The following is a 24,930-nucleotide window of genomic DNA, read 5'->3' on the forward strand; positions in this document are numbered from 1 at the left end:
ATTTAGCAACGTTTCCACGTCTGCAGTAGGCGGGTGTGGGACTAGTGTTAATATCCCAACTATTGATTCCTGACACAGGAGCAGAACCACCTGTTTTTCTCAGCAAGAGGATAAATCATGTTGACAAGAATCCTGTCTACCATATAAGATCCTGCAGAACTTATAAGCAAGCAAAAGGCAGAAGTGTTCATTTCCAGGTTTCAGGGTGACTGAGTAGTTAAGCCAAGTTGCTTTAAGGAGGTTGGGAGTGGAGATGAGAAGAGGAAAAGCAGGGAAACGACATCTTCAAATCAATAGGCAAGGCTGTCAGTGACATCCCTCAGTCCCGATTAAACCAATTTGACATCACCAGTTTGTAACCTATCATGTGTTTGGGTTTTTTCTCCCCAGTCACTGGCTTTCTGTGTTCTGCCCCAAATGTCAACATGGTGGCATCTGGCAAGTCTCCTTCCAGAAAAAACACAGAGGTGAACATTCCAGAAGGCAATGAGAAATCCTGCTGCCAACAGGAAGAAAACCGACTGAATGCCGGAGGCAACAAAAAGACACTTCTTAGGAGCCAGGTGGCGGACTTCCTGAACGACCGGCTGAAGATACACGGTGAGTTCTATAGGCTGACCACCACGAAAGTGATCAATGATGTCCTGTGTTGTCTTGAATCACTAACCATTCTCTTCATCAAAATGAATTTTTTCTGCCCATACTTGCAGAAAATAGAAATGGGTATTTTAACATTTTGGTAAAGATGGAAGACAGAGGCCAGAGTGTTTAGCAACTTTTTCATACCTGCAGTAAGGTGGGTTGTGGGACTGGGGATACAATCCCAGCTATTGATTTCTGACACAGAACCACCTGATTTTTTTATCAAGAGGCTAAATCCATGTTTACAGGAATCTTCTCAGTACCATAGAAGATCCTACAGACAAGAACCATCTAGTCTGTTGGTCTAAATGTCTGAGGCTACTGAACTTCCATTCAGTTTTGGTTTCTGCTGAGGCCCAGTACGCAAAGCTGTGCTCTAGAGACACTGGGGGAAACATGATGATAGCACACAGTGCCTCCTGTGAGGAGCTTGAAGGGAACCCTGCTCCTAATAGAAGCTGTGGTATGTGTATGTGGCATGATCAAGAGCAGGGAGTACCCTGGTACTGATGTACCCTGGTACTTCAGCCTCCCAATTAGCTGGGATCAGCGGTGGGCACCACCATGCCTGGCTGATTTTTGTATTTTATGTAGAGGCAAGGTTTCACCACATTGGCCAGGCTGGTCTTGACCTCCTGAAGTCAAGTGGTCTGCCAGCTTGGGCGTCGTAAGTTGCTTGGATTCAAGGTATCAACCACCGTGCTGGCTCCACAGATTCTTTTTTAGTAAATGTTGTTAGAATTCATCCATTGGTCCAGTCTCCTATATAAATTTCTCTAAACACTGATTGACCTTGATATATGATGAGGTAGATCAGTATTGCAGCAAAGCTTCTGGAAAGTAGTTACGGCAAGTCGTGAACAATTTGGGGAAATGTTATAATTGTTTGCACTGACTAAGGTCGGGGATAGGTGATTAAGAACTACAAGATGAAGGAGAGTTTGTCCCATGGATCTGAGAAGCAGACTCATCTACTTCTAGGGCGACATAGTCTAGGGACCGTTACAACATGGTCATGATAATATCACACTCTTCCACTGAGAATATTCTACGCCCTTGTGCTATGACCAGACATTGATTTGGTCTTGCGTTAAGTGAGATTTGCTCAACGAGACCTGCTATTCTGAATTTGTTTACAGAAGATCAAAAAGATCATGAGGAGGACCAGAAATATAAAGACAAGCAAAATAAACTTCTTATGAGCCAGGTGGCCTCTGACCTGGGCTGCCGGCTGAAGACGGAAGGTAGGTTCTATAGGTTGACCATCACGGAAGTGCTGAAGAGTGTTCTGTGTTTTGTCTGAGAAACGGAACGCTCTCTTCATCAATGTATTTCATTTTCCCCATACCTCTAGGCAAATATAACTTTGTATTTTAACATTTTGTTAAAAATGGATGAGAGAGAGGCCAGAGTATGTAGCCACCTTTCCACGTCTGCAGTATGGCGGGTGTGGGACTCAGGGTAAAATCTCAGCTATGGATTCCCGGCACAGGCGCAGAACCACCTGTTTTTCTCAGCAAGAGGCTAAATCATGTTGACAGGAATCCTCTCTGTAGCACAGAAGATCCTGCAGACACGTAGCATCTAGGCTGTGGGTCTAAATGGCTGAGGCTCGTGAACTGCCATTCAGTTGACGTTTCCGCTGAGGTCCAGCAGGGAAGGCTCTGTTCTGGGGGCCTGGGCGAACTCCGGTGATAGTACACGGTAGCCGCCGTGGGAGCTTAAAGAGGACTCTGCTCCGTCCATAATGTGATGGGAGGTGGTCTTTGGAACAAGAGGCGGCATCTGTCCAGTTGCAGAGGACAGAAAGGAAGCTGCGACAGGAGGGCGGTTGTTGGAGTGGAAAGAGGTCTGGATTAAGAATGAGGGTTCCCAGGCTGTATCTTCAGCAGTGTCTTTAGTAACTGTCGGTGAGCAATTGATTTCTCCTTCCTGACTTTCTGTCTCTTCATCTGCAAAGTCAGGCAAATTTCTCTCTCTCTATCTGCAAAAGCAGATGCCTTGCAGCGTCTGAAGCATTCAAATGTGCGATCACTTAGGACCGCTTATCCAGATGAGATGAAGCCCCTCGCTGTGTGGTGTTGGAGACAGCGCTTGATGTGCGGGCATTGGGTGTTAGGAAGCGGTTCAGACCGGAGCACTCCCTGTGGAGAGAACGTCCCAGAATAACATAGCAGAAGCCACTGGGAGGGCCCGTGAAGTCACCTGATGTGCAGAGAATTGTGGGACAAGTTTGTTTGTCCTCTCCTAAGGGAAAGAAAAGGGTTGTAAATGTGAACTGTGACAGGAAGGCGAGCGTGTCCCTGGGCATCAGATCTGTGTCAGGATGGGGGAGACAGCTGCCAAAGTCCAAAGAGAGGCCCCACGAGCCTCCAGTGATGTGGGAGCAGAAGGTCTTTTCAACATTTGGCCTCCTCTTGACGGTGAGCCTCCGGATCAGAAATGCATTGCCCGGTGGATCAGGAAACCGTGCCAGGGTTCTCTTGTGAAAGAGAAATCATGAGAGCTTTCAGTAGATCAGGGACCCACACACGGACGTTCTTGTCCCTGTGCACATTGGGCTGACTGTGCTTGCAGAGTGTGAAGTGGGAAAAATCTGAACGAACACATCTGTACTTGCAGAAAATGACGCAGATGAGGATGAAGATGTTGATGTCGCAGAGGCTGAGATACTACAGGAGTCACGTGCCCCCAGGTAATGCTGAATAATCAGGGGCAAGTAGTGGGTGGTAAAGTATGGGAAAGTTCTAGAATCTCACCCTCTCTGGTGTCTACCGTGGGCAGAAAGCCTCCGCTCCCTTGGCCACAATACGTTCAGTTGAACCCAACTGAGACACAGGGCGTGGCAGCTGTTGTGGTTCTTTGTATGTGCCGAGTGCCGTGTCTGAATTCTGCAGGGATAACTGAGTCTCTGTTCTCCTCAGCTCCTTTCTGCCGCGTATGATGAATACCAGCTGCTCCCTTTCTCTCCGGTTCCCATGGCAGCCATGCTCGGTGGCAGAGAGGAGGATTGCCTGTTTCCTCTCAAAGGGAACCTCCCATTTGCCTTCTGAGACCCCCGTCTTATTCCTCCTGTGAAAACCAGCCAGGACTTCGTGGGGTCCAATCCCCCTTTGTTTAACGTTTTGTCACCTCTACACCGTCAGGCTCATCGGGGAGGTGCCAAAGGTTGATGTCCAGAGAGTCCCTGAAGACTCACTGGAGGAATGTGCCATCACTCTTTCAAGTAGCTACGGCCCGACTGACTCCAGCCAGCCTCACGGAGACACCGATGAAATCACGTTTGAGGAAGACAACGTGGACTCTGCACTGGTGGCAGGGAGTCCGTCATGTCATGATGGAGTGGAGGATGCTCTGATCATTCTTTCAGGTGACCTCTACATTCCTTGTTTTTGGTACCTCTGTCTAGGCTGGGGAAGATCACCTCGGAAGACGGGCTCTATACACACGGATGGGTTTGAATAAAAATGTGTGATGGGATAGTAAACACAGATGATCAGGGAATTTTTATCTCTTCCTCAGCTCGTGCCGTGCGTTTGTCTCCCAGGCCCAAGTATCAAGTTACCAGACCCCAGGCCAGTGTGACAAAGTCATGGTCACCTGAGTGCAGGAGGTGTCCAGTAGGTGTCTGTCAGGTGTCCTAGCTTTGAGTCGGTATCTCTCATCACCTGTAATGATGTCATCTGTCCCTGAACGATGTTCATGGAGTTTCCATTTCTTTTTAAGGAAACTGGGAGCCTTGCCTGTTTATTGGGGGATATCGTTCCCCAGGTTTCACTGCTCCGCGCTTCAGTCTTGATCTCTTTTAAGTCAGCTTGCTTAGCTGCACAGTCACCTGGAAACCAGGATGAAAACATTTGCCCTTTACCTTGCTGGTATGTTTCCGTAAAGCAAGGCTCACCCCGGCTGTCCGCCCCATCAGTGCAATGGCCGGTGCGATTTTTCTTGGTAGCATCACGTGTTGTTTGCTGTTGTTGAGTTGGAGTCTTTTTTTGTCACCCAGGCTGGAGTGCAGTGGCACCCTCTTGGCTTACTGCAATCTCGGCTTCACGGACTCCAGTGATTCTCCTGCCTCTGCCTCCTGAGTAGCTAGGACCACAGGTGCCCACCACCACACCTGGCTAATTTTTGTATTTTTAGTGGAGACGAGGTTTCACCATATTGGCCAGGCTGGTTTTGAACTCCAGACCTCCAGTTTTTGACCCACCTTGTCCTTTCAAATCAAGGATTTTTTTTTTTTTTTTTTTTTTTTTTTTTTTTTTTTTTTGAGATGGAGTTTCCCGCTGTCATTCAGGCTGGAGTTCAGTTGCACGATCTCAGGTGACTGCAACCTCTGCCTCCCGGGTTCAGACGATTGTTCTGCCTCAGCCTCCCGAGTTGCTGAGACTGTAGGCGCGTACCACCGTGCCCAGCTAATTTCTTTGTATTTTTAGTAGAGACAGGCTTTCACCGTGTCAGCCGGGATGGTCCCGATCTCCTGACCTCGTGAAGTGCTCAGCTCGGCCTTTCAGAGTGCTGGGATTCCAGGCGTGAGCCACCGTACCCGGCCCGCAGATTCTTTTTTGTTTGTTTTTGTTTTGTCTTTTTTTTATTCCTTCTCCCTAGAGACTGTCAGAAAGGGTCAATGCCGACTCTATTGCCTGTCTTCACGGCGGGGTATCAGGGAAAGTTTTCAATGAGCAATAATCTCATCTCAGATAAAACTCATTGGCTAGGATACTGCCACTGCGCAAAGCTCGCAGATTCTTTTTCGAGCAGGTGTTGTTAGAGTTTACATATTGTCCGGTTTCATGTCTAGATGCCTGTGACCATTCAGTGACCTTGCTACCTGGTGAGATACGTCAGTGTTGTAGCAACACTCCCCGAAAATAGTTTGACTAATTTTTGGAGACTTTCTGGGAAAAAAATTGGTTTAACTTTGCATAGACTCGCAGAGAGAATACGGCATTATGGTGTACCTGTACAGGGAGATTTTAGCCCGGGCATCTGGAAAGCAGGCTCATCTACTCACCAGGCTTCATCTAGGGCACCCTGGAATCTTCCTGTCAGAATTTGTATTCTTGCCCTGGGAACAATTCTGTGCTTGTGCTGTGACTTAACACTGATTCGGTCACATGTGAAGTGTGATGTTCTTCACGTGACCTGCTTCTCTGAATTTGTTTACAGAAGATGGAAAAGATCATGAGGAGGACCAGAAATACGAAGACAAGCAAAATAAACTTCTTATTAGCCAGGCGGCCTGCGACCTGGGCTGCCGGCTAAAGACGGAAGGTAAGTTCTATAGGTTGACCATCACGAGTGTACTGAAGAGTGTTCTGTGTTTTGTCTGAGAAACGGAACGCTCTCTTCATGAGAATGTATTTCATTTTCCCCATACCTCTAGGCAAATATAACTTTGTATTTTAACATTTTGTTAAAAATGGATGAGAGAGAGGCCAGAGTATGTAGCCACCTTTCCACGTCTGCAGTATGGCGGGTGTGGGACTCAGGGTAAAATCTCAGCTATGGATTCCCGGCACAGGCGCAGAACCACCTGTTTTTCTCAGCAAGAGGCTAAATCATGTTGACAGGAATCCTCTCTGTAGCACAGAAGATCCTGCAGACACGTAGCATCTAGGCTGTGGGTCTAAATGGCTGAGGCTCGTGAACTGCCATTCAGTTGACGTTTCCGCTGAGGTCCAGCAGGGAAGGCTCTGTTCTGGGGGCCTGGGGGAACTCCGGTGATAGTACACGGTAGCCGCCGTGGGAGCTTAAAGAGGACTCTGCTCCGTCCATAATGTGATGGGAGGTGGTCTTTGGAACAAGAGGCGGTATCTGTCCAGTTGCAGAGGACAGAAAGGAAACTGCGACAGGAGGGCGGTTGTTGGAGTGGAAAGAGGTCTGGATTAAGAATGAAGGTTCCCAGGCTGTATCTTCAGCAGTGTCTTTAGTAACTGTCGGTGAGCAATTGATTTCTCCTTCCTGACTTTCTGTCTCTTCATCTGCAAAGTCAGGCAAATTTCTCTCTCTCCATCTGCAAAGGCAGATGCCTTGCAGCGTCTGAAGCATTCAAATGTGCGATCACTTAGGACCGCTTATCCAGATGAGATGAAGCCCCTCACTGTGTGGTGTTGGAGACAGCGCTTGATGTGCGGGCATTGGGTGTTAGGAAGCGGTTCAGACCGGAGCACTCCCTGTGGAGAGAACGTCCCAGAATAACATAGCAGAAGCCACTGGGAGGGCCCGTGAAGTCACCTGATGTGCAGAGAATTGTGGGACAAGTTTGTTTGTCCTCTCCTAAGGGAAAGAAACGGGTTGTAAATGTGAACTGTGACAGGAAGGCGAGCGTGTCCCTGGGCATCAGATCTGTGTCAGGATGGGGGAGACAGCTGCCAAAGTCCAAAGAGAGGCCCCACGAGCCTCCAGTGATGTGGGAGCAGAAGGTCTTTTCAACATTTGGCCTCCTCTTGACGGTGAGCCTCCGGATCAGAAATGCATTGCCCGGTGGATCAGGAAACCGTGCCAGGGTTCTCTTGTGAAAGAGAAATCATGAGAGCTTTCAGTAGATCAGGGACCCACACACGGACGTTCTTGTCCCTGTGCACATTGGGCTGACTGTGCTTGCAGAGTGTGAAGTGGGAAAAATCTGAACGAACACATCTGTACTTGCAGAAAATGACGCAGATGAGGATGAAGATGTTGATGTCGCAGAGGCTGAGATACTACAGGAGTCACGTGCCCCCAGGTAATGCTGAATAATCAGGGGCAAGTAGTGGGTGGTAAAGTATGGGAAAGTTCTAGAATCTCACCCTCTCTGGTGTCTACCGTGGGCAGAAAGCCTCCGCTCCCTTGGCCACAATACGTTCAGTTGAACCCAACTGAGACACAGGGCGTGGCAGCTGTTGTGGTTCTTTGTATGTGCCGAGTGCCGTGTCTGAATTCCGCAGGGATAACTGAGTCTCTGTTCTCCTCAGCTCCTTTCTGCCGCGTATGATGAATACCAGCTGCTCCCTTTCTCTCCGGTTCCCATGGCAGCCATGCTCGGTGGCAGAGAGGAGGATTGCCTGTTTCCTCTCAAAGGGAACCTCCCATTTGCCTTCTGAGACCCCCGTCTTATTCCTCCTGTGAAAACCAGCCAGGACTTCGTGGGGTCCAATCCCCCTTTGTTTAACGTTTTGTCACCTCTACACCGTCAGGCTCATCGGGGAGGTGCCAAAGGTTGATGTCCAGAGAGTCCCTGAAGACTCACTGGAGGAATGTGCCATCACTCTTTCAAGTAGCTACGGCCCGACTGACGCCAGCCAGCCTCACGGAGACACCGATGAAATCACGTTTGAGGAAGACAACGTGGACTCTGCACTGGTGGCAGGGAGTCCGTCATGTCATGATGGAGTGGAGGATGCTCTGATCATTCTTTCAGGTGACCTCTACATTCCTTGTTTTTGGTACCTCTGTCTAGGCTGGGGAAGATCACATCGGAAGACGGGCTCTATACACACGGATGGGTTTGAATAAAAATGTGTGATGGGATAGTAAACACAGATGATCAGGGAATTTTTATCTCTTCCTCAGCTCGTGCCGTGCGTTTGTCTCCCAGGCCCAAGTATCAAGTTACCAGACCCCAGGCCAGTGTGACAAAGTCATGGTCACCTGAGTGCAGGAGGTGTCCAGTAGGTGTCTGTCAGGTGTCCTAGCTTTGAGTCGGTATCTCTCATCACCTGTAATGATGTCATCTGTCCCTGAATGATGTTCATGGAGTTTCCATTTCTTTTTAAGGAAACTGGGAGCCTTGCCTGTTTATTGGGGGATATCGTTCCCCAGGTTTCACTGCTCCGCGCTTCAGTCTTGATCTCTTTTAAGTCAGCTTGCTTAGCTGCACAGTCACCTGGAAACCAGGATGAAAACATTTGCCCTTTACCTTGCTGGTATGTTTCCGTAAAGCAAGGCTCACCCCGGCTGTCCGCCCCATCAGTGCAATGGCCGGTGCGATTTTTCTTGGTAGCATCACGTGTTGTTTGCTGTTGTTGAGTTGGAGTCTTTTTTTGTCACCCAGGCTGGAGTGCAGTGGCACCCTCTTGGCTTACTGCAATCTCGGCTTCACGGACTCCAGTGATTCTCCTGCCTCTGCCTCCTGAGTAGCTGGGACCACAGGTGCCCACCACCACACCTGGCTAATTTTTGTATTTTTAGTGGAGACGAGGTTTCACCATATTGGCCAGGCTGGTTTTGAACTCCAGACCTCCAATTTTTGACCCACCTTGTCCTTTCAAATCTAGGATTTTTTTTTTTTTTTTTGAGATGGAGTTTCCCGCTGTCATTCAGGCTGGAGTTCAGTTGCTCGATCTCAGGTGATTGCAACCTCTGCCTCCCGGGTTCAGACGATTGTTCTGCCTCAGCCTCCCGAGTTGCTGAGACTGTAGGCGCGTGCCACCGTGCCCAGCTAATTTCTTTGTATTTTTAGTAGAGACGGGCTTTCACCGTGTCAGCCGGGATGGTCCCGATCTCCTGACCTCGTGAAGTGCTCACCTCGGCCTTTCAGAGTGCTGGGATTCCAGGCGTGAGCCACCGTGCCCGGCCCGCAGATTCTTTTTTGTTTGTTTTTGTTTTGTCTTTTTTTTATTCCTTCTCCCTAGAGTCTGTCAGAAAGGGTCAATGCCGACTCTATTGCCTGTCTTCACGGCGGGGTATCAGGGAAAGTTTTCAATGAGCAATAATCTCATCTCAGATAAAACTCATTGGCTAGGATACTGCCACTGCGCAAAGCTCGCAGATTCTTTTTCGAGCAGGTGTTGTTAGAGTTTACATATTGTCCGGTTTCATGTCTAGATGCCTGTGACCATTCAGTGACCTTGCTACCTGGTGAGATACGTCAGTGTTGTAGCAACACTCCCCGAAAATAGTTTGACTAATTTTTGGAGACTTTCTGGGAAAAATTTGGTTTAACTTTGCATAGACTCGCAGAGAGAATACGGCATTATGGTGTACCTGTACAGGGAGATTTTAGCCCGGGCATCTGGAAAGCAGGCTCATCTACTCACCAGGCTTCATCTAGACCACCTTAGAATCTTCCTGTCAGAATTTGTATTCTTGCCCTGGGAACAATTCTGTGCTTGTGCTGTGACTTAACACTGATTTGGTCACACGTGAAGTGTGATGTTCTTCACGTGACCTGCTTTTCTGAATTTGTTTACAGAAAGTCAAAGTGATGATGAGGAAGAGGAAGAAAAATGGCCCGTACACCACAGGTAATGCTGTGGGGTTTTGAGCTGTGTGTTCAGTAGTGACACCTGGAGACTGCAGATTTAGGGAAACCGAGGAAGTGATGACTGGAAGTCTTTTTTCCGTTCACCCAGCTACAAATTGTCCTTATTGACAATGTTGTGCGTGAATTTTGGCACTTTTATAAGTTTTAATTTCTTTGTCCTCCGAAGATAGGAGTCTACAATCCGTGAGCCAGGTGACGTCAGCCCACAGGGATTTGTTGGTTACACCTGTTCTCTCCCATGTGTTTGAATCCATTGAGAGACACATGTATGCTCTCTGTGTATTTCTTTTGGCATGTTTGCTAGGATTTGTGAATAGAAGAAATTCAAGAAATATACATGTGATATCAACGTAGTGGAAAATGGAGGTCCTTAGTACCCAAAATCTGGGTGTCTGAAATGCCTCAAGAGCTCTGTTCACTTGAATGCCACATGTAAAATTGAACACAACTGATGCGAGGTAGTTGAAGCCCCTTATTAGTCTGGGTGTCCTGCAGTGGCTCATCTGTGGCAAATGCACTGAGCACCTGCTGCTCATTTGTGATCTGTCCCCAGGGTAGTCACCCTCCGCCCTGCATTTAGAAGGATAGTTGTTTTTTTTTTTTCTCTTGAAGGAAAAATTCCTTTGCTTTCTGGGACCACTTCATTCTGACTTCCATCAGATCAGCTGGGAGACTCTGTTGTCTAATCTCTGTTGGTTTAATCTTCTGTCACCCTGTCCTGCCTGGCTCATGAGGAATCTGCAGGAGTCTGTGGAGGAAGAAGCCCCCCAGGAGTCCTGGGATGAAGGTTATTCGACTCTCTCAGTTCCTCTTGGCACATCTGCCTTCAATGAGCCTTACAGGAGCAACTTGCACTCATTAGAGGAGCAGCAAGTCGACTTGGCTTGTGACATAGACAGTGAGTACTCCATTGTGAAGGCGGTAAAGCTCCATTTTGTGTCCCAGATAGACCCCATAGTCTTTGGGCTTTGCTCCCCTGTCCGGGCTGAGAGTTGTCATCTCTGTGGGCTGACCCTGTACATCAGTGTAGATTTCAGTCACTCTGGATTCAGTCTGAGGCACGTACATGGGGTGGGTCAGTGAGCTTTGCTCTCTCTCTAGTCTCAGGCCATGCCCGTCGCACCCTGGACCGACTGTCAGGACATTGAAACGCAAGGCAGGTTTTGCACACTCACACCAAGCTATGCAGTGCATGCCCACAAGTTGTCTGTCAATCTGAATTCAATGTGTCTTTCCAGCTACCAAGTTCCTCATGAGTTTTGTTCCCCAAGCATGTCTGGGAGGTTCTTCCCTGTTTGTACAAACTTGGTGTAACTGTTTGTACACACTTGGGATCAAAGGTTAATGGTCTACCAGAATAGGGACACTTCACCATTGGTTCTGAGACACAAACCAAGGAATCTCTATCATGATTGGCCTTGGGACCTCCTGAAGTCTGTCTCTCACATTATCCTGTTCTCATGCTGAGGAGCCTGAGGTCCGTATGTAGGGATTAGACAGTGGACTGTTATGGGTGTAGGGGAATTGGCTTATTTTGTCTGTCCCTGTCTGAATTTATTGCAGAGATTAAAATAAGCAAGAAGAGGAAGAAGACCAAGACCCACCATGCCCCAGGTAACTTTGAGCAGACACCTGGAGATGCCAGGTCCAGGGAGAAGGGAGTGGGCTGACAATATCGATACCATGGTTTCAACGAAGCCTGAACTATTCCTACTAACATTGCTGTTGGTTTTCGTTGCAGTAGATATTCAGGTTTCCATTTCTTCCTCCCCTTATCATGTACTAACTGCCGTAGTTTGACCATACTTGTTTTTATGGTCAGTGTCCGCTGTGTGTCCTGAGGGTACTCACTCAGAGTGTCCTTTTCCTCCCTCATGAGTGTGTCACCTGGGCGGTTAGCTGAGCTTTCTCTCTCTCTCTCTCTCTCTCTCTCTCTCTCTCTCTCTCTCTCTCTTCATTCTTTTTTACCCTACTCTTGCCCATCCCAACATAGGGCAATAATTTGTTACGTCATTAAGGGATCTATTTTTATTTTTTTAGTAACCACTTTCTTGTGCTCCCCATGAAATCTAGTTGGGGCTCTGTGGTGTCTTATTTTCCTTGACTTATTCTTTGTTTGTTTGTTTTGTTTTGTTTTTTCCCTTTTCTAGGCTCATCATGGAGCTGGTGGAAGCAGAAGAGCCTGAAGTCTTCCGGTACTCACTGGATATATTGGATTCCATGTATCCAGCCTATCCTGAGTTTTTTTACACCTGCCAGGCTTACACATATGCTCTTTTTTATTTGTAGAAGAGCATGTTCGCTTGACTTTGGACATGGACAGTAGGTTTCTTACTATGACGGTGATAAGACTCCACCTGGTCTCCCGGATAGGGGTCACATTCCCACACTAAGACAACACGTCACCTGGGACTCTGCCAGTGCAGATTGTGAACAATGCCATGTTCTTGCTGAAAACACTTAGCATGAGTTTCATAGCCTGAAGTAATCTCCAGACAACTTCAGAATGTAGACCAGTGAGCAGCACGACTGACCTGTCTCCTTCAGACAGCCCATGTCACCACAGATCACACAACTGAAAGAGAAGAGACATTTGGGGTTGAAAAAGAGTCGAAAGATAATGTAGCTCCATTTCTTTAGTTCTTTTGAACCCAAAGTGTCTCCTCACCTTTTTGTTGTTGTCATTGATGGTGGTGACATGGGCTTGTTTGTAGACAGGTCAGCTGTCTGCGTCGATGGTTTATACTCTGAAGTTGTCTGAAAATGTCCTCATGATTAACTTCAGCCTAAGTGTTTTTGCGGGAACACTGCAGGGTCAATGCTACCTCAGCCATCTGCAGGCAGAGAAGGTCCTTTGTGTCTCCCACCATGATCGTGATACCTGGACTGTTCGATTTGTCTATCACCATGATCGTGATACCAGGATTGTTCCACCATTTGTCTATCACCATGATCGTGATACCAGGACTGTTCCACCATTTGTCTATCACCATTACTGTGATACCAGGAGTGTTCCACCATTTGTCTATCACCATGATCGTCATACCAGGACTGTTCCACCATTTGCCTACCACAATGCTTGTGATTCCAGGACTATTCCACCATTTGTAAACCACCATCATCCTGAGACCAGGACTGTTCCACCATTTGTCTATCACCATGATCATGGTACCAGGACTGTTCCACCATATCCCTATCACCATGATCGTGATACCAGAACTCTTCCACCATTTGTCTACCACCATGATCGTGATACCAAGACTGTTCCACCATTTGTCTATCACCATGATTATGGTACCAGGACTGTTCCACCATTTGTCTATCACCATGATTGTGGTACCAGGACTGTTCCACCATTTGTCTACCACCATGACTGTGATACGACGACTTTTCACCATTTGTCTATCACCACTACTGTGACACCAGGACTGTTCCATCATTTGTCTATCACCATAATTGTGATATCAGGACTGTTCCACCATTTGTCTATCACCATGATCGTGGTACCAGGACTCTTTCACCATTTGTCTATCACCATGATCATGGTACCAGGACTGTTTTACCATTTGTCTACCACCATGATCGTGGTAGCAGGACTGTTCCACCATTTGTCTATCACCATGATCGTGATACCAGGACTGTTCCACCATTTGTCTATCACCATGATCGTGACACCAGGACTGTTCCAACATTTGTCTATCACCATTACTGTGATACCAGGACTGTTCCACCATTTGTCTACTGCCATTACTGTGATACCAGGACTGTTCTACCATTTGTCTATCACCATGATCGTGATACCTGGACTGTTTTATTGGTCTATCACCATGATACTGATACCAGTACTGTTCCACCATTTGTCTGTCAGCATGATCTTTATACGAGGACTGTTCCACCATTTGTCTATCACCATGATCGTGATACCAGGACTCTTCCACCATCGGTCTACCACAATGATCGTGATGCCAGGACTGTTCCACCATTTGTCTATCACCATGATTGTGGTACCAGGACTGTTCCACTATTTGTCTACCACCATTACTGTGATACCAGGACTGTTCCACCATTTGTCTATCACCATGACTGTGATACCAGGACTGTTCCACCATTTGTCTATCACCATGACTGTGATACCAGGACTGTTCCACTATTTGTCTACCACCATGACTGTGATACCAGAACTGTTCCACCATTTGTCTATCACCATTATCGTGATACCAGGACTGTTCCACCATTTGTCTGTCACCGTTACTGTGATGCCAGGACTGTTCCACCATTTGTATGCCACTATGACTGTGATACCAGGACTGTTCCACCATTTGTCTATCACCATGATCGTGGTACCAGGCCTATTGCACCATTTGTCTACCACCATGATCGTGATACCAGGACTGTTCCACCATTTGTCTATCTATGATCATGGTACCAGGACTGTTCCACCATTTGTCTAGCACCATGATCATGGTACCAGGACTGTTCCACCATTTGTCTACCACCATGATTGTGATACCAGGGCTGTTCTACCATTTGTCTATCACCATGATCGTGGTACCAGGACTGTTCCACCATTTGTCTGCCACCATGATCATGGTACCAGGACTGTTCCACCATTTGTCTACCACCATGATTGTGGTACTAGGACTGTTCCACCATTTTTCTATCACCATGATTGTGATACCAGTTCTGTACCTTTCAGAGACACCTTATTGATACTGAAGTAATTGGAAAAAATCATTTTTAAAAGTATTAATATCCAGTGTTCAAATGATCATCCCCTAACCATTTTATTCATTAATCATCCCTGGAGGTGTCAATTACTATATTTATATCTCTATACTGGAAATTTTCCATTTTTACTCTATCTTTGCTTTTCCTAGTTTCTGTTGTTGGAAAAAAATTCCCTGCCTGCATTTTCATTTTGGCCAAAGTTAATGTTAATCTATACTATTAAAAGTTTTTCTCTTAAGATAAGACTGTCAGCACATAAGGCCATAGCAAAACAGAGAATTCACTGATTTTGAAGCCTTTGTTAATTTCTGACTGACAAGATACGTAGTTTACTTATTTAGCTGCTAATATCTATTTAAATGAGCAGCCAGGGAAATGTCTGTCAGACTAAGGATATGCAAAGCCCAGGCCATTCTCTTTGAGTCTTTTAAACTATTTCAAAAGAGCAGAATATAGGTAGATTCCACATATGTGGATGGGAAGGAGAATACACTAAAAGAAACAGACGACTATTTCCCAAAACAGAATAAAAAATTAGATTTAAATAAACATACCCCATTAAAATTCATAAAACATTTCCTCATGAAATGTAATCTCTCTAAACTTACCTATTATATGAACGTCAGTTCTTAATATGCCACACTACATTGACTGTTGACTGTTGACATTCATATGAGCATATTTCCAAGTTTCTTATATGAAAAAGCAAATGGATTATAATCCTTTATTTTTGCAGTGATCTTTTTAAGATTGACGATTTTTTCTCAAAATAAAACCAAAGATTTTAAAGATTGAAAATGACATTAAAATTTATCTTCTCAAAGTAATGATGTTGAACTCTGTGTATCTTATTCCTGTTTATAGTGTAACTGTCAAGTGATCGTTGAACCATTGTTTAAATATTTCAAATTCCTGGGAACAAACCGCATCCCAGGGTGTATCTTCTTTTTCTTTTCATTTTTTCTTTATTTGACTTTAAGTCCTGGGGTGCACGTGCAGATCTTGCACGATTGTTTCATAGGTCTACACACGCCATGGTGGTTGGCTGCCTCCATCCCTCCATCACTTACATTAGGTATTTGTCCTAATGCTATTTTTTCTCAATCTCCCCATGCCCTGCTATCCCTCCCTCGCCCCCAACCCTCAACAGACCTCAGTTCGTGATGTTCCCCTCCTGTGTCCTTGTGTTCTCATTGTTCAACATTCTCTTATGAGTGAAAACGTGTGGTGTTTGGTTTTCTGTTCTTGTTTCAGTTTGCTGAGAATGATGGTTTCCAGCTTTATCCATGTCCCTGCAAAGGACATGAACTCATCCTTTTTTATGGCTACATAGTACTCCCTGGTGTATATGTGCGACTTTTTCTTTATCCACTGTGTTATCGATGGGCATTTGGGTTGGTTGTAAGTCTTTGCTATTGTAAACAGTGCCACAATGATCATACGTGTGCATGTGTCTTTATAATAGAAGCATTTATAATCCTTTGGGTATATACCCGGTAATGGGATTGCTGGGTCAAATGGTATTTCCATTTCTAGATCCTTGAGGAATCGCCACACTGCCTTCCACAATGATTGAAGTAATTTATATTCCCATCAACAGGGTAAAAGAATTCCTATTTCTCCACATCCTCTCCAGCATCTGTTGTCTCCTGATATTTTAATGATCACCATTCTAAATGGCGTGAGATGGTATCTGAATGTGATTTTGATTTGCATTTTTCTAATGACCAGTGATGCTGAGCATTTTTTCTTATGTTTCTTGTCCACCTGAATGTCATCTTTTGAAAAGTGTCTGTTCATAGCCTTCGCCTACTCTTTGATGGGGTTGCTTTTTCTCTCGTATATTTGTTTTGGTTCTTTATGGATTCTGATGATTAGTTTTTTGTGAGATGGGTAACTTGCAAAATGTTTTTTGCATTTTGTTGGGTTCTGGTTCACTCTAATGATTGTTTCTTTTGCTGTGCAGAAGCTCTTAGGTTTAATTAGATCTATTTTGTCTATTTTGCCTTTTGTTTCCAATGCTTTTGGTGTTTGAGTCATGAAGTCATTGCCTATGCCTATGTCCTGCATGGTATTTCCTAGGTTTTCTTCATGGGTTTTTATGGTGTTAGGTCTTACGTTTAAATCTTTCATTTATCTGGACTTAATTTTTGTCTAAAGTGTAAGGAAGGAGTCCAGTTTCAGCTTTCTGCACATGGCTAGCCAGTTTCCCCAACACCATTTATGAAACAGGGAATCCTTTCCCCATTGCTTGTTTTTGTCAGGTTTGTCAAAGATCAGATGGTTGTAGATGTGTGACATTATTTCTGAGGCCTCTGTTCGGTTCTGTTGGTCTATATCTCTGTTTTGGTACCAGTACCATGCTGTTTGATTATTGTAGCCCTGTAGTATAGTTTGAAGTCAGGTAGTGTGATGCCTCCAGCTTTGTTCTTTTTTCTTAGGATTGTCATGGCTATACATGCTCTTTTCTGGTTCCATATGAAGTTCAAGTTGTTTTTTTTCCAGTTCTGTGAACATTGCTCAAGGAGATTAAAGAAGACCTAAGTAAGTGGAAAGATATCTTGTGTCCATGTGTTAAAAGATGTAACATGGTTAAGAAAAATACAACTCAAAGCAATCCACAGATTCAATACAACTTTCTCAAAATGGTCCTTTTTATAGGAATGGTTTGGAAGAACTTCATATTCCTAAGAAATAGCAAGTGTGCCCCCAGAACAATAGCTATCTTGAAATGCAAGAAGGAACATCCTTTATTCCAAAGATCTTTAAATGCTCTCAGCAATACCTGCTAGTCTTCCATATACAGGCTTTCACTTTTTTTTTTTTTTTCCATTCGATTTTAGACAGAATCTCACTCTCTCAGGCTGGAGTACAGGGGCACAGTCACAGCTCACTGCAGCAGGGAATTCTCAGGCCCATGAGATCCTAGGGCCTCATCCACTGAGCACCTGGGGCTGCAGGCCCACACTGCCACACCTGGATAATGTTTATAGCAAGTGTCCCCAAACCACGGCCGGCAGGCCACATGCAGCCCCCTAGGCCATTTATCTGGTCCCCCGCTGCACTTCAGGAAGGGACACCTCTTTCATTGGTGGTCAGTGAGAGGAGCACAGTATGTGGTGGCCCTCCGACGGTCTGAGGGACAGTGAACTGGCCCTCTGTGTAAAAAGTTTGGGGACGCCTGGTTTATAGTTTTCAGTAGAGATGAAGTCTCACTATGTTGCCCAGGCTAGTTTTAAATTTCTGAGCTCAAGTGACCCTCCTGCCACAGCCTTCCAAGTTGCTGGGATTTGAAGCTGAGCCTGGCTGGCTTTCACATCTTTGCTATATAGTTTATATTTTCTAATGCTATGGTAAAGTACTGTTTTATCTAATTTTTATTAAAATATATTTAAGGAATTCTATATATTTATATATATTTAAGGAATACAACCTGAGGATCATATACATACACATATACATATACATGTACATATACATAATGAACCAGTGTCTACTAGGTGAGGGGCTGCCTTGTGAGCAAACCCAAGAGCCCTGGCTCATGAAGCCCTTGGCTAGAAAGGGGGAGGGATCAGCCAGATGGGCACAGAGCAGGTTTCTTGTTGGTTTTTGGCAAACACACACAAATATCAGCAACCTCCTCACTGGAGTCTCTGGCAACCCTGACCAGGCTTCATGGTGGGTGAGGTGGGCTAGGAATGGGAAAGCGGATGACCCCAGACCTAGAGACTGCCACCGTCACCTGGGCACCTGGAATGTGCGTGGAGGAGTCTCCCACAGATTAGGCCTGGATCAATGTCCAAACATGCACAAGGACAGGACTCTTGGCCTGGATGTTTGCAGAGCTCCCAGTCTTCTAAAGAGGCTGGTGGTGGGGAGGGGAGGAAGTTTCAACAAAACAGAAGAGTTACAGGTACTCGAGGCTGGCAACAGAATACTTCCCTGTGCTACTAAATGACAATATCTGACAATGATGAGTGACACACTTGAGAAGCAGCTTTCATTGTTTCACAAGCAGTGTCTCTGGACCACTAGGGTAGTGCTGTCCGATGTTGACTGAAACGTCGGTGGTTCGAGCCCATCAGTCACATGAATGTTTCTAGCTGACATGACCTTCCATCTGAAGAGTCTCTTCCTTGGACCAAATATATCTTAAAACTTCTCTTCAGGCCAGGCGCAGTGGCTCACGCCTGTAATCCTAGCACTTTGGGAAGCTGAGGTGGGTGGATCACCTGAGGTCAGGAGTTCAAGACCAGCCTGGCCATTATGGTGAAACTCCTTCTTATATGAACAAGCAAACAAACAAAAACTTCTTGTCTCTTGTCTATTTTCCAATGTGCCTCTTTGTTGCTTGGGGCAAAAAAAGTCCATTTTTAATCTCCCCACAACAAACATCTTCCCTTACTTATCCTGGTGTTTAGGGTTTTCAGTTTGTTTTCTCAGCTGCTCATATTTGGAACACTGGAAATTCCTAAAATGGAGAATGACGGAACCCGAGTCACACCTCTGGTGAAGCCACAGACTCTGGGGGAGAAACCTAATCTGCCAGGGTTTGAAGTGAAACACATTAATTTTCTGTGCCTCCATTTCTATATGTCAAATGCACTAAACCAGAATACTCAGGTTGCCCAACGTTTAAATGAGCTGTGCAGGAAAAGCGCGAGCCCAATGCCTGTCACATAGTCGTTGTTCAATACACACGAGCCCCTATCAGCGCCGTTGCCTCCAGCATTTCCATCAGGCTTTGATCTTTTAAACACCCTTCTTGATGCAAGTGGATCATTCTTCAAACCTTCTCTACCTGATGGCCATGGAAGTGCTCCAATGTGTATTATTACAGACACAGCGGCAGGGATCAGACCGACACATAGATCTGTCGTGCGTCCCCGTCTACTTCTCCGCAGACACCTGGAAATGGAATTGCCAGATCAAGGTATCTGTACATTTCCGATTTTGCTAATTTCTGCCCAAATTACTGTGGAAAGACGATAGAACAAGTCATTTTTAATATTTAGTCAGAAGTCTTTTTCTCCATCTTCCGGCCCAAACTCGGTAGTACTTGCCCACCAGTTCCTCTGAACCTCCTTTGGCCAACATTTCTGTAGTCATACAGTGGGGACACATTTTATGCGTGACATCAAACTCAAATCCTTAAATGAAAAGAGGGATTAACATGACTGTACACAAATTTATATTCAAAATACAATGAAAGGAAATACACGTGTATGTAAATATATACACAAAAATATATGGCAAAAAAATTTTTTTATTTAGGATACTTCATCAATGTTATGTATACTTCAAAATTTGTTTAGTAAAACAGCAGTCCCCATGCGTGCTCCCAGAGTTTCATCATATATAAGGAATTATTTAGCGCCTTATCTCTAAGTAGCTATTATTCCTCTTTGCTTTCTGAGTTTAGGCCCCATCTCTCCTTCACATACTTGCTCATCGCCACCACCCCCAAGTAATGTAGTCAATTACTACATTATTATAACTTGTACATTTTATTCAGAGTTCAGTCACATTGGATATACAGAGCAGGAATGAAGGACCAGTATCTTCCGGGACTCTCTCTCAAGTGGATGAGCTTCAGAGGTGTCTGTACTCTTTGGCCCCCCTGCCTGTCTTCTCCTATTCCACGTAAGTACTGGATATGACAGCCCAGCTCAGGTCAGACACTCCGTGAGCAGGGGAGGGCGGGTCGTCTTCATGGTCAGTACCGGAAAGACACTGTCCAAAGAGGGAGAGGCAGTTATGAAAAAGAAAGGTCAGTCTGGGGCGTGGGCGGGCAAACCGAGGATGTGACGAAAACAGTGTCTGCCCTGTGAGGGGAACATGCAGCAGAGGATGGGCTCAGCATGGGAGGAAAAGAGTTTCTGGAAATATGGGCCACGGATATTCCTATGTGAGCTGGAGCCACATGAGACTGTTGGGGACTCACAGGGGCAGGGAGCTTAGGAGAATCTGTACTGCCCAACCTGGGAGACAGGGAATGGGACTGTCCTGGTCACCAGACAGAGATAGGGTCTGGGCTAGGCAGTTCTGATGGGAAAGAAAGAACAGGACATCTTCTCCTTAAGGTAAGGTCCTGAGTTCAGGTCTCGGTAGGGAGGGAGGCTGCCTTGGGCACTGGCAGCTGCACATGGTTGGCCAGATGCGGACAGTGACATCTATGTGCTGTCACCTTGTGGTTCCAGTAGAAGAATCGCTGCAGTGAAGGGTCCTCAGGAAGAGGAGGTGGAGGACCCGACTTGGGGCTGTGGCTCCAAGAGGACTGTCTGCTTGCTGTGCAGAAGCCTGCTGCATAACCTCCCTGGTTCTCTTGCTCAGTCTCTTGGCCAGATCCCCAGAGTCCCTGCCCTGTGTGCCCTGGAAGGGCACTGGCAGATGAGCCAAGGCATCTCCAGCCGGGACTCCTCCCTGGACATTTTTGTGGCTTTGGGCACCCTGGCCTTCTCCAGGCCTTGTCTTGCAAACAACTGTCCTGCAGGGGGAGTCGGGGAAGGAGGCTACTTGTCACTAAACTCTGAGGGGTTCCACAGGGGCCTGACTTGGGTCCTAGTCACTTGCAAACCTGTGTATCCCCGTCCCATCCCCCAAATGATGAAAAGAAACGTTGCCATGACTCATGCCAGACAAATGGCGTGGGGCCTTTCATAGAGCCAAGTTCTCAGGCCGTCAATAAGGGATGGAAACCACCTGCAGGAAGGTGCCACGGTGGGAACCTGGGTGGCAGGAAGCGGTCACCATTGCAGGAACGTGGTTAGGTTACTCCTTGCACGTACCTAGTTGCTAGCATTCTAATGACAGAACCGTGAACAAAAGCATCAAAAATGTGGCAAGACCTATGCCAAACTTATCAAATAAGACAATTAACTTTTCTCTCCATCATTAAACAAAATGATAAATGCAAAGAATCGTTTTGGAAATTTAGTATGAGGATAATTTTCTTTTCTTTAAAGAGCATCCAAGAAAATAAGGAAAGGTGAGAATAAACACACAGTAGTTTTTTTCAGCTATGTTATTTATTTCTTCATTTTGACACAGCGTCTCCCTCTGTTGCCCAGGTTGGAGTGCAGTGGCAGAATCTCAGCTCACTGCAACCTCTACCCCCACCTCCCAGGTTCAAGTGATTCTCCTGCCTCAGCCTCCTGAGTAGCTGGGATTACAGGCATGCTAATACGTCCAGCTAATTTTTGTATTTTTAGTAGAGACAGGGTTTGGCCGTGTTGGCCAGGCTGGTATCAAACTCCTGGCCTCAGGTGATCTGCCCGCCGTAGCCTCACAAAATACTGGGATTACAGGCATCAGCCACCACATGGGGCCTTCTTTTAAGCTATTTGAAAAGAGCATAATTTCATATTTCCAAGATTGGTTTCTGGATACAGTACTAATAACTGATTTGGTCACTGTCACCACTAAAATCTTCAAACCAGTGTGATCTTTGTACATGTTTTGTTTTCAAGTACACACATGAAGGTCCAGCAGTGATACAGGCTAGGGATAAAAAACCAATAGAAATTCACACCCCTTTTTTAATATTATTATTATTACCACTTAATCCAAGGGAACATCTCTCAATTTTTGAATTTTATTTTAATCGGGATTCATTAACTTTAGGTAACAATAACTTAAAAGCCACGAAAAGGTATACAGAGATTTAAAAATTGACTATACAATAAATGATGAAAACTAACAACAGAACACAACAATGTTCAAATAGTGAATACGATTAACAAATGGGGCCAAAAGGTCAACATTGAACTGGCATCATCTTTCAAGCAATATCTCAGCTTTTTTCTCCCAAACCTAAAGGCAGATTAATTCAAAGTAGCCCTATTAAGAATATTTGTTTGTTTCCTTTTGAAATTAATATTTGAATGGAAACTGTATTAATAACTCATGGCTTCTCCTAAACATAAAGACAGATTTTCTTTTCTCTCAAACATAAAGGCAGATTAATTCAAAGTAGCCCTATTTAAGAATATTTGTTTCCTTCTGAAATGAATATTTGAATGGAAACCATATTTATAACTCATGGTTTCCTACTGAAATTTAAGATTCCCCTAGATGATGGTCAGATTTACACAATGCTAGAATAAGAAACTGGCAATTATTTCAAAGTATGAACGACAGGCAAAATCTAAAAGACGTACATAATTTAAAAATTTCTAATTTTAAAAAAATATGTAAATATAAATGAATTAACTCACACAGCCTACTTACATACAAACAAAACTAGAATAAACAACTATTTTGCCGCTTAACAGGAGCCAGATCTTAGGTGGGTCATTTGTTTAAGGATGACTTGAAATTTTACAATACTACCTTAGCTCCCACATATGAAAACTCTTCAAGAATCTTATCAACTAGAAGTTGGGGAAAATACAGCAAGAAATAAAATGAAACGGCTTCTCACCCATACGAAGGCCCAGATCATGCCTAAATTTCTAGGGATTTAACTTAAAAAGCTCCTTGCCCTGAGAGATTTTTTGATCCCACAGCACTCTCAGATGGGGCAGAGAATCCCAGAACACTATCCAAGCCATAGGAGAAACACACAACCCATCTTGTATCTGGCATCAACAGACTAATATCTAGCTATATACAGTATTGACTTTAAAGTTGGTTAATGAGTATGTTAATTCATGAAATTAAAAGGTAGAAGTTACATGCTGAGTCTATACAAGTTGAACTGACTTTAGCCCCTTAGTGAATTGTGAATTGGCTCCCGTTAGTGGTCAGGAGAATGCTTTGTATTTGGTGTAGAAACCAAATCAATCAAGCTATTATCATCTTTGGAGTACAAACAACGTTTGTGAAGTGCCGGTTTTCTATTTAAGTAAACATTAAAATCTGCATTGAAGCAGTGAGGCTGCATCTTTCAACTGGCATTGCTGGTTAAATGAAATGTTTAATCCTGCTGTGTCAAGCTGACTAGAAGGTCACCCCTCACTTTAAAGCCAAGAAGACTGCCACTGTCACTGCTATGGTAAATCACAGCGAGCCAGCCTGCTAGCAAAAGGTGATAGCACCAGCATTATAAATGCACAGGACTGGTTGTGAGGTAGCTACACTTTCAAAGATGCTGTTAATGAGTGTTATGGACAATGCACGGTGTAGCTAGTTGATAACACTTAAGCTGACATTTTCATGAGATGGACAAAAAAATCAGCAAAATAAAGGCACATCTTCAGTTCATTTAGAAGTCAGCATCCAAGGTAAAAGAATTATCTGTTGGACTTGACATCACTTCCGTCGTCTGCTACTCGCCTACTCTCTTCTCAAAGAAGTTAGTCTTTCCTTCCAGTGAAATATTCTCCATAAAGTCAAATGGATTCTCTACTCTGAAAACCTTGCTAAAACCCAGTGCCAGCATAAGTCTGTCTGCCACAAACTCAATGTATTGCTTCATTAGAGTGCAATTCATCCCAATGAGCTTCCCAGGCAAGGCCTCAGTGAGGAACTCTTGTTCCATCCGAACAGCATTGATAATTATTTCTCTTACTCTCTCCTCTGATGGTTTGTGTACTAGGTGTTTGAACATCAGACAAGCAAAATCGCAGTGTAAACCCTCATCTCTGCTAATAAGATCATTAGAAAACGTGAGGCCAGGCATCAGTCCGCGTTTCTTGAGCCAGAATATGGATGCAAAAGAACCAGAAAAGGAGATGCCTTCCACCGCAGCAAAGGCTACATGCGTTCACCATAGGTAGCCTCTTTGTCCCCAGTGCAGCGCAAGGCCCAATCTGCCTTCTTCTTGACGCAAGCATCGTTTCAATGGCATTGAAGAGAAATTCCTTTGGGATCTTTTATGTAAATGTCAATAAGGAGACTACACATTTCAGAATGTATGTTTTCCACGGCAATTTGGAAGCCATAGAAACAGCCGGCGTCTGTCATCTGACCTTCTTGGCTAAATCGCTCCACCAGGTTTTCATTTACTATGCCATCACTTGCTGCAAAGAAAGCCAGAACGTGGGACATAAAGTATCTCTCCTCGGGCTTCAGGGATTCCCAGTGCCGAGTGTCCTGGGACAGGTCCATCTCCTCGGCGGTCCGGGAGGCCTCCGCCTTCTCATCCATCTGCCAGGTATCCTGGTACTCGACGGGGAACAGGACAGGGCGGCGCGGGTTCTCCCTCAGCAGCGGCTCCTCCTCCACGCCGCGGGCGGCTGCTCTGGTTTTCGGCCCCGCGGGCTCCTGGAAGCCCCTTCTCGCGGTCCTGCGGGCCAGGACGCGGGGCCCGTGCGGGGCCGGGGGCGTGTTCTCCGCGCCGACCAGGCTGAGCCCCTTCAGCGGCGAGAGCTGCA

The 24,930-nt window shown here is 45.4% G+C and overlaps 2 protein-coding genes, 1 long non-coding RNA gene, 2 other non-coding genes and 1 pseudogene across 5 annotated transcripts in view; 3 read left to right on the plus strand and 3 right to left on the minus strand.

Annotated features, from left to right (window-relative positions):
- Positions 1-2,119, plus strand: part of LOC141580608 (uncharacterized) — a 29,523-nt gene extending 27,404 nt beyond the window's left edge. The window contains exons 8-9 of the mRNA XM_074382498.1: positions 391-600; positions 1,782-2,119. Coding sequence (XP_074238599.1) covers positions 391-600; positions 1,782-1,945 — 374 coding nt within the window. The 3' untranslated portion in view covers positions 1,946-2,119. The remainder of the gene's footprint in view (positions 1-390; positions 601-1,781) is intronic.
- A 1,189-nt stretch (positions 2,120-3,308) lies between these two features.
- Positions 3,309-5,868, plus strand: LOC141580726 (uncharacterized). The gene is made up of 3 exons (XR_012513016.1): positions 3,309-3,337; positions 3,789-4,012; positions 5,809-5,868. It is a non-coding gene; the product is annotated as an uncharacterized LOC141580726 (long non-coding RNA).
- On the minus strand, positions 5,239-5,379 carry LOC141580746 (U4 spliceosomal RNA). Its single transcript, XR_012513039.1, has one exon. It is a non-coding gene; the product is annotated as a U4 spliceosomal RNA (small nuclear RNA).
- Positions 5,869-9,245: 3,377 nt separating the features above from the next.
- On the minus strand, positions 9,246-9,386 carry LOC141580747 (U4 spliceosomal RNA). The gene has a single exon (XR_012513040.1). It is a non-coding gene; the product is annotated as a U4 spliceosomal RNA (small nuclear RNA).
- An 861-nt stretch (positions 9,387-10,247) lies between these two features.
- Positions 10,248-14,975, plus strand: LOC141580609 (uncharacterized). Its single transcript, XM_074382499.1, has 3 exons — positions 10,248-10,784; positions 11,450-11,500; positions 12,037-14,975. Exon 3 carries the CDS (start codon positions 12,622-12,624, stop codon positions 14,335-14,337), a length of 1,716 nt encoding a protein of 571 aa, XP_074238600.1. The 5' UTR covers positions 10,248-10,784; positions 11,450-11,500; positions 12,037-12,621; the 3' UTR covers positions 14,338-14,975.
- An 8,770-nt stretch (positions 14,976-23,745) lies between these two features.
- LOC141580612 (ribonucleoside-diphosphate reductase subunit M2 pseudogene) lies at positions 23,746-24,703 on the minus strand (annotated as a pseudogene).
- Between the last annotated feature and the right edge of the window lie 227 nt (positions 24,704-24,930).

Source organism: Saimiri boliviensis, chromosome 12 (genome assembly GCF_048565385.1).
Source record: "Saimiri boliviensis isolate mSaiBol1 chromosome 12, mSaiBol1.pri, whole genome shotgun sequence".
Lineage (NCBI taxonomy): Eukaryota > Metazoa > Chordata > Mammalia > Primates > Cebidae > Saimiri > Saimiri boliviensis.

Coding starts and splice junctions, on each gene's coding strand:
- LOC141580609 (XM_074382499.1), top strand. CDS start 12,622: ATGGTTTATACTCTGAAGTTGTCTGAAAATGTCCTCATGATTAACTTC.